This window comes from Oratosquilla oratoria, chromosome 15 (genome assembly GCF_046742065.1).
Source record: "Oratosquilla oratoria isolate Oo_2021 chromosome 15, ASM4674206v1, whole genome shotgun sequence".
Taxonomy (NCBI): Eukaryota; Metazoa; Arthropoda; class Malacostraca; order Stomatopoda; family Squillidae; genus Oratosquilla; species Oratosquilla oratoria.
In genome coordinates, this window is record NC_134791.1 from 11,895,727 (window position 1) to 11,912,894 (window position 17,168).

General features: G+C 45.0%; 1 protein-coding gene across 1 annotated transcript in view; it reads right to left on the bottom strand.

Annotated features, from left to right (window-relative positions):
• Positions 1-15,254, bottom strand: part of LOC143033293 (uncharacterized) — a 108,620-nt gene extending 93,366 nt beyond the window's left edge. The window contains exon 1 of the mRNA XM_076198558.1: positions 14,802-15,254. Within this exon, the coding sequence (XP_076054673.1) occupies positions 14,802-14,830 (29 nt within the window). The 5' untranslated portion in view covers positions 14,831-15,254. The remainder of the gene's footprint in view (positions 1-14,801) is intronic.
• Positions 15,255-17,168: the final 1,914 nt, after the last annotated feature.

Genomic DNA, 17,168 nt, shown 5'->3' on the forward strand with positions numbered 1-17,168 from the left:
GAAGAGGAGAAGGGGAGGGGAAGAGGAGGAAGAGGAGGAGGAGAAGGAGGTGGAGGTGGAGGAGGGGGAGGAGGAGGAGGAGGAAGAAAAGGAGGAGTAAGAGGAGTCACAGCAGTATTAAGGCCCTTGAACAACACGTCTTACTCTATATGCAGGTTTGTCTCCTGGCTAACTTCCGAACTGAATAAATTCTCTTCAGCCATTAGGAAGACACAAATGCACGAAGGGACCCTTTGGGAGACGTCCGTCCTCGACTCTCGCGTTCGTCCTGGTTGTTGTGTTACCACCGTCACAGGGTCAGGCTGCGATGTCGAAGAGTTAAGGGCTTCGGACCTGGGGAGTTGATGGGGACACGAGGGCTAAAAGTTGAGAGTGGAGCGCCAGGTTGCCAAATTGCGAGTGTTGGAGAAGAATGGGCGATCAAGAAAACCATTAAATGGAGGAATTAGAAAAAGAGATTAACTTTTCAGGATGGGACGGCGACAGAAACCGGGTGAGGCAGGAACTGCTGGACACTACAGGGTGTGTCCTGTGATGCTACTGGAGGCGGTGGTTATGATGGTGCCGGTGGTAATAGTTGTGACGGTGGTGGTGGTAGTGCTTGCGATGGTGGTGGTGGCGGTGGAGGTGGTAGTGCTTGCGATGGTGGTGGTGAAGTTGGTGGTGGTGCTAGTAGTGGTTGTGATGGTAGTGATAGTGATGGTGGCAGAGGTGGTGGTGGTATTGGTGTAGGAGGACCACGGGGAAGTGTCCAAATGGATTGTACAGCATTACCCAGTCCCCGTGATGGTCTGGAATGCAGATCCAAGAAGGGCTGAAGTCCCGCAAGACGCGGGGCGGATCGTGGCCGCCTGAGAAAACACGATCACAAGAAATTAGACTAAAAGAATCGCTCATAACAATGATGGAGAAGACACAGAGGTGGAGGGAGGGTGGGGAGAAGGCGGGAAGGTGGGGGGACAACGGGACGGGGAGGGGGGAAGGCTACGGACAAGGGGCATGAGGAGGAGGCGAAGGAGGAGGATGAGGAATGTCAGGAGTACACAAGGAGACCGGACAGCAACAGGCTGGAAGGGGAGGAACAGAGAGAAGCGTCAGCGAAAGGGGTGGGAGGAGCAACAGAGACGTGCGTGTGGATGGAAAGGGAGGAGGAGGAGGAGGAGGAGGAGGAGGAGGAGGAGGAGGAGGAGGAGGGGAAGAGGAAGAGGAGGAGGAGGAGAGGGAGGAGGAGGAGGAGGAGGAGGAGGAGGAGGAGGACGAGGAGGAGGAGGAGGACGAGGAGGAGGAGGAAGAGGAGGAGGAGGAAGAGGAAGAAGAGGAGGAGGAGAGGGAGGAGGAGGAGGAGGGGAGGAGGAGGAGGAGGAGGAGGGGAGGAGGAGGAGGATGAGGAGGGGAGGAGGAGAAGGAGGGGAGGAGGAGGGGAGGATGAGGAGGGGAGGAGGAGAAGGAGAAGGAGGGGAAGAAGGAGAAGGAGGATGGGAAAAAGGAGGAAGGAAAAGAGGAGGAAGAGGAGAAAGAGAAGGAGCATGAGGAAGAGTAGTGGGTGTATAAAGTGGAGGAGTGGAGGAGGAAAAAATGGAAATAGGAAAGAGAAGGAAGACGATAATAATGAGGAGGAAAAATAGGTAATAGGGAAAGCAGTAGAAACGGAGGGGGAGGAAAAAGGAAGCAGAGGAGAAGGAAGAAGATGAGGATGGGGATGAAGAAAAGGAAAATAAGGAGGATGAATAGAGGGAAGAGGAAGAGTTGGCCGGAAGACAAGAGATAGCAAAGGAAGACAACGGAAGCGAAACGAAGGAGCACATGGTCACGCAAAAGCAAAAAAAAAAAAAAAAAAAAATTACAAACCAGAGCAAACAAAAGAGAGGATGTTATGGTGAACAATGCCGTGGAGAGAGAAGAAGAAAGCAGTGTTTATAACAAAACAATAGACAGGAAAGAACAATACGATAAGGAGATAACGAGATAATAGAGAGGAAGAGGAAATAATAGACAAGAGGACAAGAAGACAATGGCGAGGAAAGCCTGATGAAAGAGGACAAAATCACAATACAGAGGAAGGATCGAAAAAAAGGAACAGAACAATTGGACAATAGAGGGGGGAAGGACCGATAAAGGGTGATTAGACTGAGTGAAGAAGAAGAAGAATAAAAAATGAGAGAACAATACTACACAGCCCACAGACATAATTGATCAGTTAGACAGACAGAAAGAAAAGTGTAGAAGGGGAGAGAAAGTAAAGCTACAGAGAAAAGGAGGAAGAAAGAAGTTAGAAGCGAGGGAGAGAACAAGAAGGGACGATCAGGGTATGTCACGATGAAAGTACAGATGAGAATGTTAGCAGTCCACCTCGATGGAAAGGCCACGGGCAGACACAGACCGATTGGACATCGGAGGCAGACAGACCCTGCAGGTGCGAGACATCTTCAAGTTGTCTGACTGACTAGAATAAGAGTTCAGTCACAATCCTGTCCTGCGAGAGGGTTTCCACTAGCTGTATTAAAGTTAAATGACCAGACCGGGGAAATATGTAAGATATCATTAGGGAAAATTGAAAGGAAATGGTATTAAAAAAAAAGAACAAAGAAGGCCGAAGCTACCTGATGACCACAGAAATAATTCAAATTCATAAGGGGAGGTAGTCAATCTAAAACCAAGAACAAATACCAGCTAGTTACTTCGTCCATCATTTATTTCCTATGAGGGTGATAATGAATCAGTGCTAACATAATGTGCATTGTTACACAGTGCAGCTAATACAGTCTGCGAAAGCACCAAACCAAGTGAATCCAGGAGATTCACTAGACGGGATTTCTTTGCTTTTTAGGTTTGTTTTTTGGTCACTGCATTCAATGGAGGGAAGGCATCACCATAGGAAGAGAACACCTTGGGGTTACGGCAGTCACGTGCTTACAATGAGAGGCAACGTACTAACGCACGCACGCGCGCACGCAGGCATATATCACGCTGGGACTACGACACGTAAGCGCCGAGCGGAGATGCTGGAATCATCCGGGCAGTAGTTCGGGGCTTTGTGTCGGATAAGTGGATATCTATTTTTCTCTTATTTCCTTTCCATTTTTCTCGGCTCTGAATGGGCTGATGGGAATGATGCCATACGGTGAGCCTTCCCTTTCGAAGCCGCGCCGAGAAGCACCACCGCCGATCGCCAACAAGCCGTGATGGACGCCACGCTGCGCGATCGACCATCCAGCCACGAAGTAAGCTCGCCGTCATTGTGGATTCGACGGACGGAAGAATTGACAGTCTTGATGTAATTTGGGGTTTGTCGTCATTCCCCACTGCGTCATCACCTCATCCCTCCAGAAATTCGCTCAGTAAATCAGCATATGAGTAAATAAAGATAATTTAGAATTGCTATAAAAAAGCAAATGATTCTATGGTAAACAGGCATATACAAACATATGTCGCCTGCATTGCCCTGAGAGAGAAAAAATAAAAAAAACGATTACGAATTGTTGAGTTTAAAAAAAAGTCCCAAGTTGAAAAGTTATTTGATAATAGTAATGATGGGAAACTTATTTCATGGGTGAAACTCGATCGTCCAGAAGTCTCGCCCGCCCAGTGTACAGAAATAATCACAAAGCATTGTGTGCTCTACGGGACGAGGGAGGGAGGGAGGGAGGGAACGAGGGGGGAGGGGTAGGGAGGTAAGGGACCGGGTGGGACGTCCGCTGGGTAAAGAGGTGGGGAGGGAGGGAGGAAGGGAGAGAGGGAACAGGAGACATGGAAGAAGAGGAGGGAATGGAACAACCATGGATAAGAGAAAAGGAATCCTGGAAGTGTGGAATATAAGCAAAGAGTGACAATGAGAGTGAAAGTTGGAGTCGGGGGGGGGAGGAGGAATTAAAGGTATGGGAGGTGATACATGGCCATCATGGAGTGTAGACGTGAGAACGAAAGGATGGGAAAGGTTTGATGGTTGCAAGATGGCGGACAAGTGGGAGGAGACATTCTCGGTCGGACCAGAGCGAGCATGTCTCTGACCACCGCGGACAACGATCCCAGCCTGCGATAATGTATCATAAAGATTCTACTCCATCTTTCGTTGCTGTTGTTGTCGTTGTTGCAAAAAACTGTTTCGTTTGCAGATGTTCGGTGTTAAATTCACAGCAAAGACGCAGTGAACCTATGTATATATCATAATGATATTAGATGCATTGTTAAACAATTGCGGACAATCAAGTCGATAAGTATACCATTCAGGAGACATAAGCTAAACCCGAAAAATAGACTACAAACTCCAGTGTTGTCTGTTAGCTTTGGACTTCAGCCCCTGTGAGTGACTGCGCGACGAGATCTTGCGGCGAGAAAGGGCAGCCAACGAGGGGGGCGATCCCAACGAGGAAGCAACTAGTCAAGGCAATTAGGGCGGTAGGAGAGGGGAGATGACAGCCGGACAGTGGCAAGAGGTAAAACAGATGATGTGCCATGCCTGCAGCAGCGGGTGTCTCTCTCTCTCTCTTTGGAGGGCAATTGGGGGCAAACGGCGTAATGAGTGGGGAAGGCGTTTGTTCCGGAAGGGGAGGGGACCATTCTGAACAAATAATAATACAGATAACGATGGAGATGAGGGGGCTAGTTTTTGTTCAGGGGTGCGGTTAAAAGGGACGGGAATCCAGGTGAATCAACCCTTTTGCTCAGCTTTACTATCTATTGCAACTGCCTCCAGGCGATTTCATTCATCTGAAGGAAGCCGCTATCTGCAGGGAAAGGACCTTACGGATCTCAAGCCAATCTCGATTAATCATTTCGCCATTTTCTACTACCTCAGTACACATTCTAGCTGCCTCTGGGGTCAACAATTTCTCGGTTTTCTACTGTCGGGCAGCAACTATCGTCGCCTGTACGGATTTCATCTTGGACGAAGTTTCCCGAAATGAATCGATTTATCGAGAGCTTAGCTCAGTTTTGAAATATCTGTCGTTTGTGAAGAACTGAAAGTTAACAGGGACTGGGAGAAGAAGACTGTCAGTAATGTTATCGAGAGGAATGGTGCTGCAAACATCACGAAATGAAGTTTGGAATTCAATATCGTGACAGTCTGTGGCAAAGTTCCGTGTTAGACATCTGTTTTGACAGATCACACACACACACACACACACACACACACACACACATACACACACACACTCACATAAACGCACACACACCTAGTGGAGCAGTGGTTAGAGTTCCCGGCTGCCACTACGGCGGTCCGGGTTCGAGTCCCGCCCAGAGCTGAAATAATTTCAGTATCGCTCCGCTGCGAGTCGTTATTCCAACTCTCGTGGGCGAGGAGTTGGGTGTGTGTGTGCATGTAAGGTCACAGCATTACCCTTAGATCTTTCGGAAGGGAAATAGCTGTCGATCACGAGTCCAAGGGAGGAAGAGGGGAGGAGGAAGAGGAAGTGGAGGAAGAGGAGAGGGAGGAGGAGGAGGAGGGGGAAGAGGAAGACGAGGAGGAGGATATGGAGGAGTAGGAGTAGGAGGAGGAAGAAGAAGAAGAGGAGGAGGAGGAGGAGGAGGAGGAGGAGGAGGAGGAGGAGGAGGAGTGGGAGGAGTAGGAGGAAGAAGATAAGAAGGGTGAATCACAAACACACACACACGCACACACACACTTGTATTAGTTTTCCACATATCTGACAGCATCGAAAATCCACATGTAATGTTATATTCCTTGATGTAAATCAGATGTAGAATTAGTTTTCCTGGACATTCAAAGTTTATATTCGCAAGTATCTGGCATTCTCCGACCCGTTCCTCAAAAAATGCCGAAAATGGAACCCGAAAAATAATTAATAATATTTAACCAGAAAGAAGATTGGCAGAAAGAAACTAAAGTCACCCTCTTCATTCAAGGTTTTCTTGTAGTTTGAACCATAGAAAATATAGAATAATATCTAACTCCATCTACATTTTTTTGTATCTGTCACTCTTACTCTCGCTCCATCTCTCACCATCTCTCAGTAACTCACACCATCTACCAACCTCTCGCCATCACTCAATAATTCTCACCAGGTAAAGAGGGAGATGAGGAGGGGTGGAGGAAGAAAATGGGGAGGAGTACGAAGGGGAGAAGGAGGAAGACGGCGAGGAGGATGAAGAGGGAGAGGGGTAAGAGGAAGATGAGGAGGAGGAAGAGGAGGAAGAAGAGGGGAAGGGAAGAGAAAGAAGGGGAGGAGGAAGAAGGGGAGGAGAAAGAGGAGGAGGAGGAGAAGGAGAAGTAGGAGGAAGAGGAGGAAGGCGAGAAAGAGGGAAAGGAGGAAGAGGGGGAAGAAGGAAGAGGAGAAAGAGGAAGAGGAAGAGGAGGTAGAGGGGGAAGAGGAGGAAGACGGCGAGGAGGATGAAGAGGGAAAGGGGTAAGAGGAAGATGAGGAGGAAGAGGAAGAAGAGGAGGAAGAAGAGGGGAGGAGAAAGAGAAAGGAGGAGGAGGAGTAGGAGGAGGAAGAGGAGGAGGAAGACGAGAAAGAGGGAAAGGAGAAAGAGGGGAAGAAGGAAGAAGAGAAAGAAGAAGAGGAGGAAGAGGTAGAGGGGGAAGATGAGGAAGACGGGGAGGAGGAGGAGGAAGAAGGGTTGGAGGAAGAAGAATAGAAAAGGAAAAGAAAAAATGGGAGGAGGAAGAATGGGAGGAGAAAAGGGGGGAGGAAGAGGGGGAGATGAGGAAGAGGAGGAAGATGGGGGGGAGGAGGAAGAGGGGTTCGAGGAAGAAGAATGGGAGGAGATAAAGGGGAGGAGGAAGAGGGAGAGGAGGAGGAAGAGGAGAAGAGGGAAGAAGGGGAGGAGGAAAAGGTGGAAGAGGAAGACGGGTGGAGGAGGAAGAGGAGGATGAAGAAGGAAGAAGGGGAAGAGGAAGAGGGGGAGGAGAAAGAAGAGGGGAGGAAGATGGCGTGGAGGAGGAAGAGGAAGAAGAGGAGGAGGAAGACGGGGAGGAGGAAGAATTGGAGGAGGAAGGCGGGGAGGAGGAGGAAGAATAGGAGGAGGAGGAAGAATAGGAGGAGGAAGAAGGGGAGGAGGAGGAAGAGGTGAAAGGAAGAGAGGAGGAAGAGGGAGTAGGAAGAGGGAAGAGGAATAGGAGGATACGGAGGAAGACGGGGTAGGAGAAAGGTGGGGTAGGAGGACGAAGAGAGGGAGAAAGAAGGGGAGGAATAGAAGGAGGTAGAAGGAAGAAGAGGAGGATGAGGAAGAAGAGGAAGAGGAGAAAGGAGGAGGAGGGTAAGAAGGAGGGTGAGGGTGAGGGGAGGAGGAGGAGGAGGGGAGGGAGAAGAGGAGGAAGAAGAGGGGAGGAGAAAGAGAAGGAGGAGGAGGAGGAGGAGTAGGAGGAAGAGGAGGAGGAAGACGAGGAAGAGGGAAAGGAGAAAGAGGGGAAGAAGGAAGAGGAGAAAGAGGAAGAGGAGGAAGAGGTAGAGGGGGAAGATGAGGAAGACGGGGAGGAGGAGGAGGAAGAAGGGTTGGAGGAAGAAGAATAGAATAGGAAAAGAAAAAATGGGAGGAGGAAGAATGGGAGGAGAAAAGGGGGGAGGAAGAGGAGGAGATGAGGAAGAGGAGGAAGATGGGGAGGAGAAGGAAGAGGGGTTCGAGGAAGAAGAATGGGAGGAGAAAAGGGGGGGAGGAAGAGGAGGAGATGAGGAAGAGGAGGAAGATGGGGAGGAGGAGGAAGAGGGGTTCGAGGAAGAAGAATGGGAGGAGATAAAGGGGAGGAGGAAGAGGGAGAAGAGGGAGAGGAGGAGGAAGAGGAGGAGAGGGAAGAAGGGGAGGAGGAAAAGGTGGAAGAGGAAGACGGGTGGAGGAGGAAGAGGGGGATGAAGAAGGAAGAAGGGGAAGAGGAAGAGGGGGAGGAGAAAGAAGAGGGGAGGAAGATGGCGTGGAGGAGGAAGAGGAAGAAGAGGAGGAGGAAGACGGGGAGGAGAGAGAATTGGAGGAGGAAGGCGGGGAGGAGGAGGAAGAATAGGAGGAGGAAGAAGGGGAGGAGGAGGAAGAGTGAAAGGAAGAGAGGAGGAAGTGGGAGTAGGAAGAGGGAAGAGGAATAGGAGGATACGGTGGAAGACGGGGTAGGAGAAAGGAGGGGTAGGAGGAGAAGGGGAAGGAGGACGAAGACGGGGTAGGAGAAAGGAGGGGTAGGAGGAGAAAGGGAAGGAGGACGAAGAGAGGGAGAAAGAAGGGGAGGAATAGGAGGAGGTAGAAGGAAGAAGAGGGGGATGAGGAAGAAGAGGAAGAGGAGAAAGGAGGAGGAGGGTAAGAAGGAGGGTGAGGGTGAGGGGAGGAGGAGGGGAGGGAGAGGAGGAAGAGGGGAGGAGGAAGAGGGGAGGAGGAAGAGGAAGTGGAGGAAGAGGAGAGGGAGGAGGAGGAGGGGGAAGAGGAAGACGAGGAGGAGGATATGGAGGAGTAGGAGTAGGAGGAGGAAGAAGAAGAGGAGGAGGAGGAGGAGGAGGAGGAGTGGGAGGAGGAGGAGGAGTGGGAGGAGTAGGAGGAAGAAGATAAGAAGGGGAGGAGTGGGAAGAAGGAAGAGGAGGAGGGAAGCAAGGAAGAGGAGGAGGGAAGCAAGGAAGAGGAGGAGGGGAGGAGAAAGAGGAGGAGGGGAGGAAGAAGAGGAGAAGGAGGTGGAAGGGGAGGAGGAAGAAAAGGAGAAGGGTGAGGGGAATAGGAGTGGTTTAAAAAGTATTTAATAGTCATCCCCTAAAAATTCATTTTCTTTCACGTTGCCATTCTCTGTGTAAAAATTCTCTCTCCTCCAATGGATATATTTTCATATCCAGTGTTTAAGTATATGAAACAGAAACTGTGACGTTCACCTGCTCCACTGGCAGGTCATCACACTCATTTCATCTTGGCACCCTTCCGCTTATTCTATTCATCTCTCTGAGGACCAAAATGGAAATAAGCCCACATGCTTTTTTGTGTTATCCTCGGCAACTGTAATTGTAATTTCGAATTATGTGTTCTTTTCGTTATCTGTATTTCATGTATTTGATTTATTGTCAATTAACTTATCATCATTATCATCATTATTATTATTATTATTATTACTATCATTGTTATTATTATTATCATTATTACCATTATTATCATTATTACTATTATTAGTATTATTATATTATCATTACTATTATTATTACTATTATTATTACTATTATTATTATTATTATTATTATTATCATTATCATCATTGTTATCATCATCATTGTTATCATCATCATTGTTATCATCATCATTGTTATCATCATTGTTATCATCATTGTTATCATCATTGTTATCATCATCATCATTATTATTATTATCATTATTATTAGTCTCCATCGATAAATTCCTCTACCGTAGGGCGGAAATCTTTATACGGACAACAATGGAAATAAGCTTACATGCTTTTTTGTGTTATCCTCGGCATTTGTAATTGTTATTCCGAACTATGTGTTATTTTCATTATCTGCACTTCATGTATATTGATTCAATGCCACATAACATAATTATTATCATTATTGTCTGGCTTCAGGTTGTCTTAGTCACCTTCGTGGTTGGCACCCCTTCGCTCACGTCATTTCATATAGACGATAGAAACGGTGCCATAATCCGAAGGATCATCATTCCACACCAAGTCCAAGAGTTGTGGCATAATCAATATATATACTGTATATATATATATATGTACATACATATATATATTTATAAATATATATATATATATATATTGTGTGTGTGTGTGTGTGTGTGTGTGTGTGTGTGTGTGTGTGTGTGTGTGTGTGTGTGTGTGTGTGTGTGTGTCTGTTTAGTGTTAAAAAGAAAGGACACTTCATCTAGGTCAGTTCGTTCCAACTGTTACACTATCAGCTGGAGTCTCTGTCCTTGCCCAGTTGTCCCCGCTGGTCCTTGACGCACCGACGCGTAACCTTGGGACACTCCAAGCTCTGCTTCTGATTCTGGCCTTCCTCTCATAACCCTGAGCCGAATGTGATCTAGCTCACTTCAGTCACTTGAACCAGAGAGGACGAAAACGTCATAAATCTAAGTACAATAGTGTCTGCTGCGTCACTGACAAAAACAAATGGTAACAATAAAAAAGAAATGACATATTTCGAATCGGCACTAATTGCAGTCCTTTCACGGCAATGGTTTCTTCGTCTTTCCTAAACTCTCTTCCGGGAGGGTAAAAACTGTCGATCACGAGTCCAACACGTGATCCAAGACGATGGTGAATCACATACATACATACACACACATACACGCACGCACGCACGCACGTATCCACGCGCACACACATACGCACGCAAGCACGCATACACACACACACACATACGTACACCCCACACACAAACACATGCACATACACACACACATAACAATATAGTTCCTCAGGAGCAATATTTGGGTTACGGTGTATGAGCATACAGTCTTCTATCAAAAAACATGTCGCGTTAAGTGCACCGTGAGGGAGCCAGGGACTACGACACCAGGAAACAGAGGAAAGTATTTTTTCTTTCACTTCATACTCGAAATAGCGCCAAATCGAACGTCCGTCACAGAGGCGGAAGCACATTCGAGCCGCAAGAGAGCTCAGGAGGCGGTCCTCTGTCGCAGACGCTGAGGGTGCGCGCGTGCGTGGAGGGACACGAAATAATAATAGTTGCTGACTCGAATTTCGACGCCGGGGAATCCACAGTCCCATAACCGCCAGTGAAGGTCCTATGGCTCCTTCTGGATCCTCTGAAAATGAGCATTGGACTGTTTTCTGTGTAGTATTAGCGTGTGACTGATTCTTTTTTTTTTTGTTTCCGGTTGGTAGTGGTAGGAAGGAAGCATTCATAGGACCACTTCTCCTTGCATGAAAAGATGGAGGAAACGGAGTCATAGTTGATAATGTAAGTCTTGGGGCCAGCCCAAAGACCGAATGACATCCCCCGAGGCTCCACCTGTAGAGGGAGGTCAGGATACTGACGTGCTTTGAAGAGGGGCGATGGGGCGAAGGTCAGTCTCGCAGGATCACCACATGGAGGTAAAATACACACACACACACACACACACACACACACACACACACACACACACACACACACACACACACACACACACACACACACACACACATACACACATACACACACACACACACGCACACACACACACACACACGCACACACACATACACGCACACACACACACACACACACACACAGGACACACCACATCACCACACACGACAGTATACACGGGTTTTTCGGCCGATCTATTTCGCTCAATACAAATTTAACAGATTCCAGAGTAGATTTCCTACAAAGTGCAAGTATATAGAAAAGAAAATGTACATACTATTACTGCTATCATTCCTCCTCATGATCTAGCCAAACTCACGTCATCTGACCCTAACCTCTTGCCCCACTTTCCTGTACAGAGCAGCTTCCTTCTGTTAAGACCATAATTCGTTGCCATTTCTAGTCTTTGACTTTCCTCCTCATAGAATTAGTCACGTCATTCCTTCCTAATTATTGCCGCTACCTCACGTCCTTGAGCTGCTTCACACTTTGTCAGTCAGTCCCTTTTCTACTCGTGTGTTTTTCATGATGGTGTTATCTTGTACAATCCTGACGTGGATTACCGTTAATGCGCAGTACATCATCTGAAAGACAGCGGCGCGAGACTGTCTATAAGAATGGAAGCGCTAGCAAACTACATCTCATAACATCATCTTTAGAACACCGTGCACTGATAACGAAGAACGACTGATTTTCACTCGTATCGTCTACTGCGACCCTCGGATGCTCCCCCGTGTAGCGAAATTTCTGAGCTCGTCATCCGTGCTTTAGTAAAAAACGATGACTGCTGCCGAGGCGGTGAGCTCATCACACATCGTTGTCGACGGCGGATGACTTTCACAAAACCTTAATTAACAGGTGCTCGTCACAAAACTACGGCGTCTACTTCATGACAACTCCTTCAGTCTACCTAACCAGTGATTTACCTGTTATACGTTTCGTTCATTACAACAGAAGCTGTAAAAGGCGTAATTACACATAATAATTTATAGAAATCTGCATGTGCTCGAGACTTTTGAAGCTCCATGCGCCCCTCTGTGGACAACGAAGATGTGTATAACAAAAATATGCACTGATTGTTATGCAGTCTGTACGCAGACAAGTCAAGCATCGGTAAAAATGGGATGAAACTTCGAATAACAAATGCATGCTGTGCTCCACTTAATAGTCCTTAACTGGGGCAGTGAAAACACTATTTAACTTATGGACAATTGGCGAAATATATATATATTCTTGTTCCACGATTTCTCAAACGTTTTATCAACATGTGTATGCATGCATGTACGTATAATCGTACACGTATATGTGTACATACATATGTACATACACACGCACGCACGCGCACATACACACACACACGCACGCGCACATACACACACACACACACACATATATATATATATATATATATATATATATGTATATATATATATATATATATGTATATATATAATACACATATATGCATGTGTAACATATATTTATATATGAATGTCTACATGTGTAGCAAGGTCACGCCTTGAAGAAATCGTTTTCTGTAGAAATACGCGCACTATAATTAATTTCTGTATTAATAATTGTCACCCGTTGGAACTTATATTATGGAAATATATATTTATCAATATTTTATGTACCAAATATCTATGTTTAAATATCTATGTTAGTAGTAGTATTCTGTAACGTCAGAATTGTAATTCGTAAACAAAATTATTCGCTGTGCTCCTAAATATGTATTATGCCCTTTTTGCATAAAGAATTATGTTCCACAGCCAAGACATCGGCTGAAATCGCCTATACCACTCATTTTAATTCCAATAAACAAGTCTCGGGAGAATTGAAGTTTACCTAATCCTATTCATTCTCTCACGAACGAGTATTTTCACCACCTGTAGTAACATACTACTACACATGTATGTATGCATAAATGTACGGATATATATATGCATGCGTAAGTAACCACTAGGAAAAGTAAACTAACGAAGCAGAGCGCTTTCGTATAATTACGTTAGAGAGGGAAACCAATCTAGCGGTATATTCAACCACATGAACCATTTAACCACCCAGTTGACTGGGATAACGCTAAAGTCATCACATACAACAACAACATAACAGAAAGAAATTTAATTGAATGCAGTTTGATCAAATCTAGTAAGGGGATAAATGTTAATCTTCATCAAGGTTTGTACAAATTAGATAGTTTTATTTCTCATGAAATTTCAAAATTGTTTGAATTGTAATACAAATTATGAGCAGTTGTCCCATACTTGTTGGTTACCAGGACGGCCCAAACGTCCCATACTTGTTGACTACCAGGACGGCCCAAACGTCCGACACGTGTACTTCTTCCACTACCTCTCCGAATGCCCTCTTCACTATGTCATATATTCTGTACCTTGTTTCTTCATCTTATAATTCCTTCTTTGTATCTGCACTGAAGATGTAATTATACGAAAGCGCTCTGCTTCGTTAGTTTACTTTTCCTAGTGGTTACTTACGCATTTGTGAACACACGCTCCTAGTGTTTTTATTGCATATATATGCATGTGTACATGTTTATATGTAAATATTGTACATGTATGTGTATATTCCCGACTCACAGTTTCTTTCATATCCGAACTCCCCAGGGGTGAGAAACATGTACTCCTCTGGTCGGGAGCTGCCAGGGTTCTGAAGCCCAAAGGACTTTGTAAGCGCTGCCGACTGGGAACGCGATAGTTCCTCATGAAATATGCTTGAAATGTAAAATGCACATCACATTCATACATATTAATTCATGAAGTTGAATCATCATGACTATACGTAAGAATATTTCTGTTTTAGAATATTATCATGACGTCAGTACGGTTCACTGTAACAGGCGGCGGGTATTCAAAACTCATTGTAAAGTACAAGGTCATGGGGACTGCAACTAGTTTACAACCCTAAATTCCATAGTGTGGCTACAAGGTCCGGTACAATTTATTATTATTATTATTATATATATATATATATATATTATATATATATATATATACACATATAATATATACATATATATACATATACATATATATATACATTATATATATATATATACATATATATACATATACATATATTTATACATATATCTATACATATATATACATATACTATATACATGTGTATATATATATATATATATATATGAGTGTGTGTATATATATATATATATACATATATATATATATATATATATGTGTGTGTGTGTGTGTGTGTGTGTGTGTGTGTGTGTGTGTATTCATACACATACTGCATAGATGTACAGTAAGTATATAAGTATGTATATATTTTTATACATATGCGTTTAAATGTATGAATATGTATCTGCATACTTATATGTACACTATTCTATGTATGTATGTATGTACATATATATATATATATACATATATATATATATATACATATATATACATATACATATATATATACATATATATACATATATATACATATATATATACATATATATACATATATACATATATATATATGTATATATATGTATATATATATATTATACATATATATGTATGTATATGTACACACACATATTTATGTATGTATATATGTATCTGCATGTGTATGTGTTTGTGTGTATATCTGTATGCATGTGTATATGTATACATATATGTATTTACACATCTACATCCAATGTAACCATGTCAGCTGAAGGGCAATTACTTGAGAAAATGTTGCCGCAATAATTTAAATTAAATTAGAAATAGCTTGAACAAGATATCTAGAGTACGTTACCAGGTCGACGTGCTTAGCTCCCGTGTCATCCCAGCTTCGTCGAGAGCGGGGCTGAGTCAGCCTCTGGTTGGCTGGCGGTGCCGCCGCAGCCGCCGCAGCCGATTGCATCGACAAGATCTAAGAATATAAGGTCTAACCACTTCCGACCGAATTTCGAGGGAGTTGGCGCAGCGGGCCCGTGAACGTCACCTGGCTGCTCAAAGTGGGGTTAGCGGGTCCTATAGCTGTCAGTTGAAGCTGGTCCGTCGTTCAAAAATGACGTTGCCTTCGCTCGCACTGCTCCACGCAATTAGTTATATTCTGACAAATATTATATAAAATATATATATAAATATATATAAAATATTATAGTTCCTGTCTATATATATGAATATATAATATATATGATATATAATATATATATATATATAATATATATAAAATATTATAGTTCCTGTCTTCCTTGGCGTTTCACAGTTTTCTTCAGTGTATCACAAAGAGAAAATGGACTCAGCCAAATGACGTCAGAAGCTGCGCAGAAGAATTCCAACGGTCTGACCTGTATATTTAGACCTTGTGCATCGAAGCAAGATCTCCGTCCGCTGTGGGTCCTTGCCACCTGGTTGCACATGAGCGCATGTGTAGTTTCATTTCGACCCTGGTAATTGTGCGCCGAAGAATGATTTCGGGAAGTGACGCCACCCGAAACTAGCCATGTCAGGTTCTTCCTTTTGCTCCATTCTTCATTGGCTCCCCCTCAGCCGTGCGCGCGCGATCACTTCCGCTTCCGGTGACTCTCAACATCAAAATGTTATCGCACAGGTGTAAATATGCAACGCGAGATTATGTCACATTCGCTTGTCCACGATCATATGTTCTCAATAGCCCGGTGATTATTCTTGCATATACCGTATTTGAGGGGTTATATCTTTAGATCTTGCCACACGCCCAGGTGTCATTTGCGGGCACCCTGTGGGTCTGTCAAAATGGTTGGGGTGGAGGAGGGGGTCACCTCTCCCCCTCCCCGTTCACTGGAGGGGGGAGAGGTGAGGTTCACAGGGGTTCACATTCAAGGGTGGACCACAGGGGTTACGGTCCATATATCAGCTCGTGGACAGAGCTGCTTTATGTACAACGAGCACAATGGGAGGCGGAGGCCCATGTATTCAATTACACCAGTGAACTTGTTCCAGTAAATGGAATTTGATCGTTCCCACCAATCAACCTGTTGCATATCTTCGGCTGATTTAGACCGAGTTTCAACAAAGCACCAAAATTATTAACGCACACACTGTTGTTGGTAAACGAACTCATGTAATGCTTCTCGAGATTCCCGAAACTTTGATCATGCATGCACGCACACACACAGACATACACACCTCGTGGCGCGGTGGTTAGATTGATTTATGAAATTTTGGCTTGAAGGACAAACACCGGAGCCGGTAGGCCATTCAGCGGCGCGGTGGTTAGAGTTCTCGCCTGCCACTACGGCAGTCCGGGTTCGAATTCCGCCCAGGGCTGAAATAATTTAAGTATCGCTCCGCTGCGGGTTGTTACTCAAACTCTCATGGGCGGGGAGTTGGGTGTGTGTGTGTGTGCGTGCAAGGTCACAGTATTACCCATAGATCGGTCAAACGAGCTCTGAGCTCTCATTCGGGAAGTTAATAACTGTCGATCACGATTTCAACACGTGATCCAAGACCATGGTGAATCACACACACGCATGGACAATCACTTTCCAAAGGTGACTGCACCACTAGTGCAAAGACAGCCCAGTTCGCCAACCTCTGCTCGGACAACACATTAGCACTCTCACCTTTCCTTAATGACCAATCACTGTGGTTGTTCATCCCGGGCTACAACTGCCCGTTTGCACCCAGAGTTCACAAACTTGGGGCCACATTTGAATTGTTGATAGTACTACAATTGCTTAAATAATGGAGCTCTAGGTTTCTAAACGCATGCTAACACCTTCCATATGATAATAGTCTAAAAGTCTAGTTCTTGCTAACGTAAGGCGAATCAGAGCGGCTGAGGAAGGCGTTACCCGACTGAAGGGGATGAAACCATCTTGGCGGACCTCAACACCGCGACGAACTTCAACTACCTTGTTGAGCCCAACGATAGACTAAAGCCCATTTAAAAAACACACATGTACACGCGCGCGCAAACACACACCTACACACACACATTTCCCGTAAAATACAACTAGGTAAATACACATAAATACACACACAAACAAACGTACACAAACATACACACACACCTACACACCAAACACACAACTACACACAACACACACACAAACACATACACACATACACACTCTCTCTCTCTCTCTCTCTCTCTCTCTCTCTCTCTCTCTCTCTCTCTCTCTCTCTCTCTCTC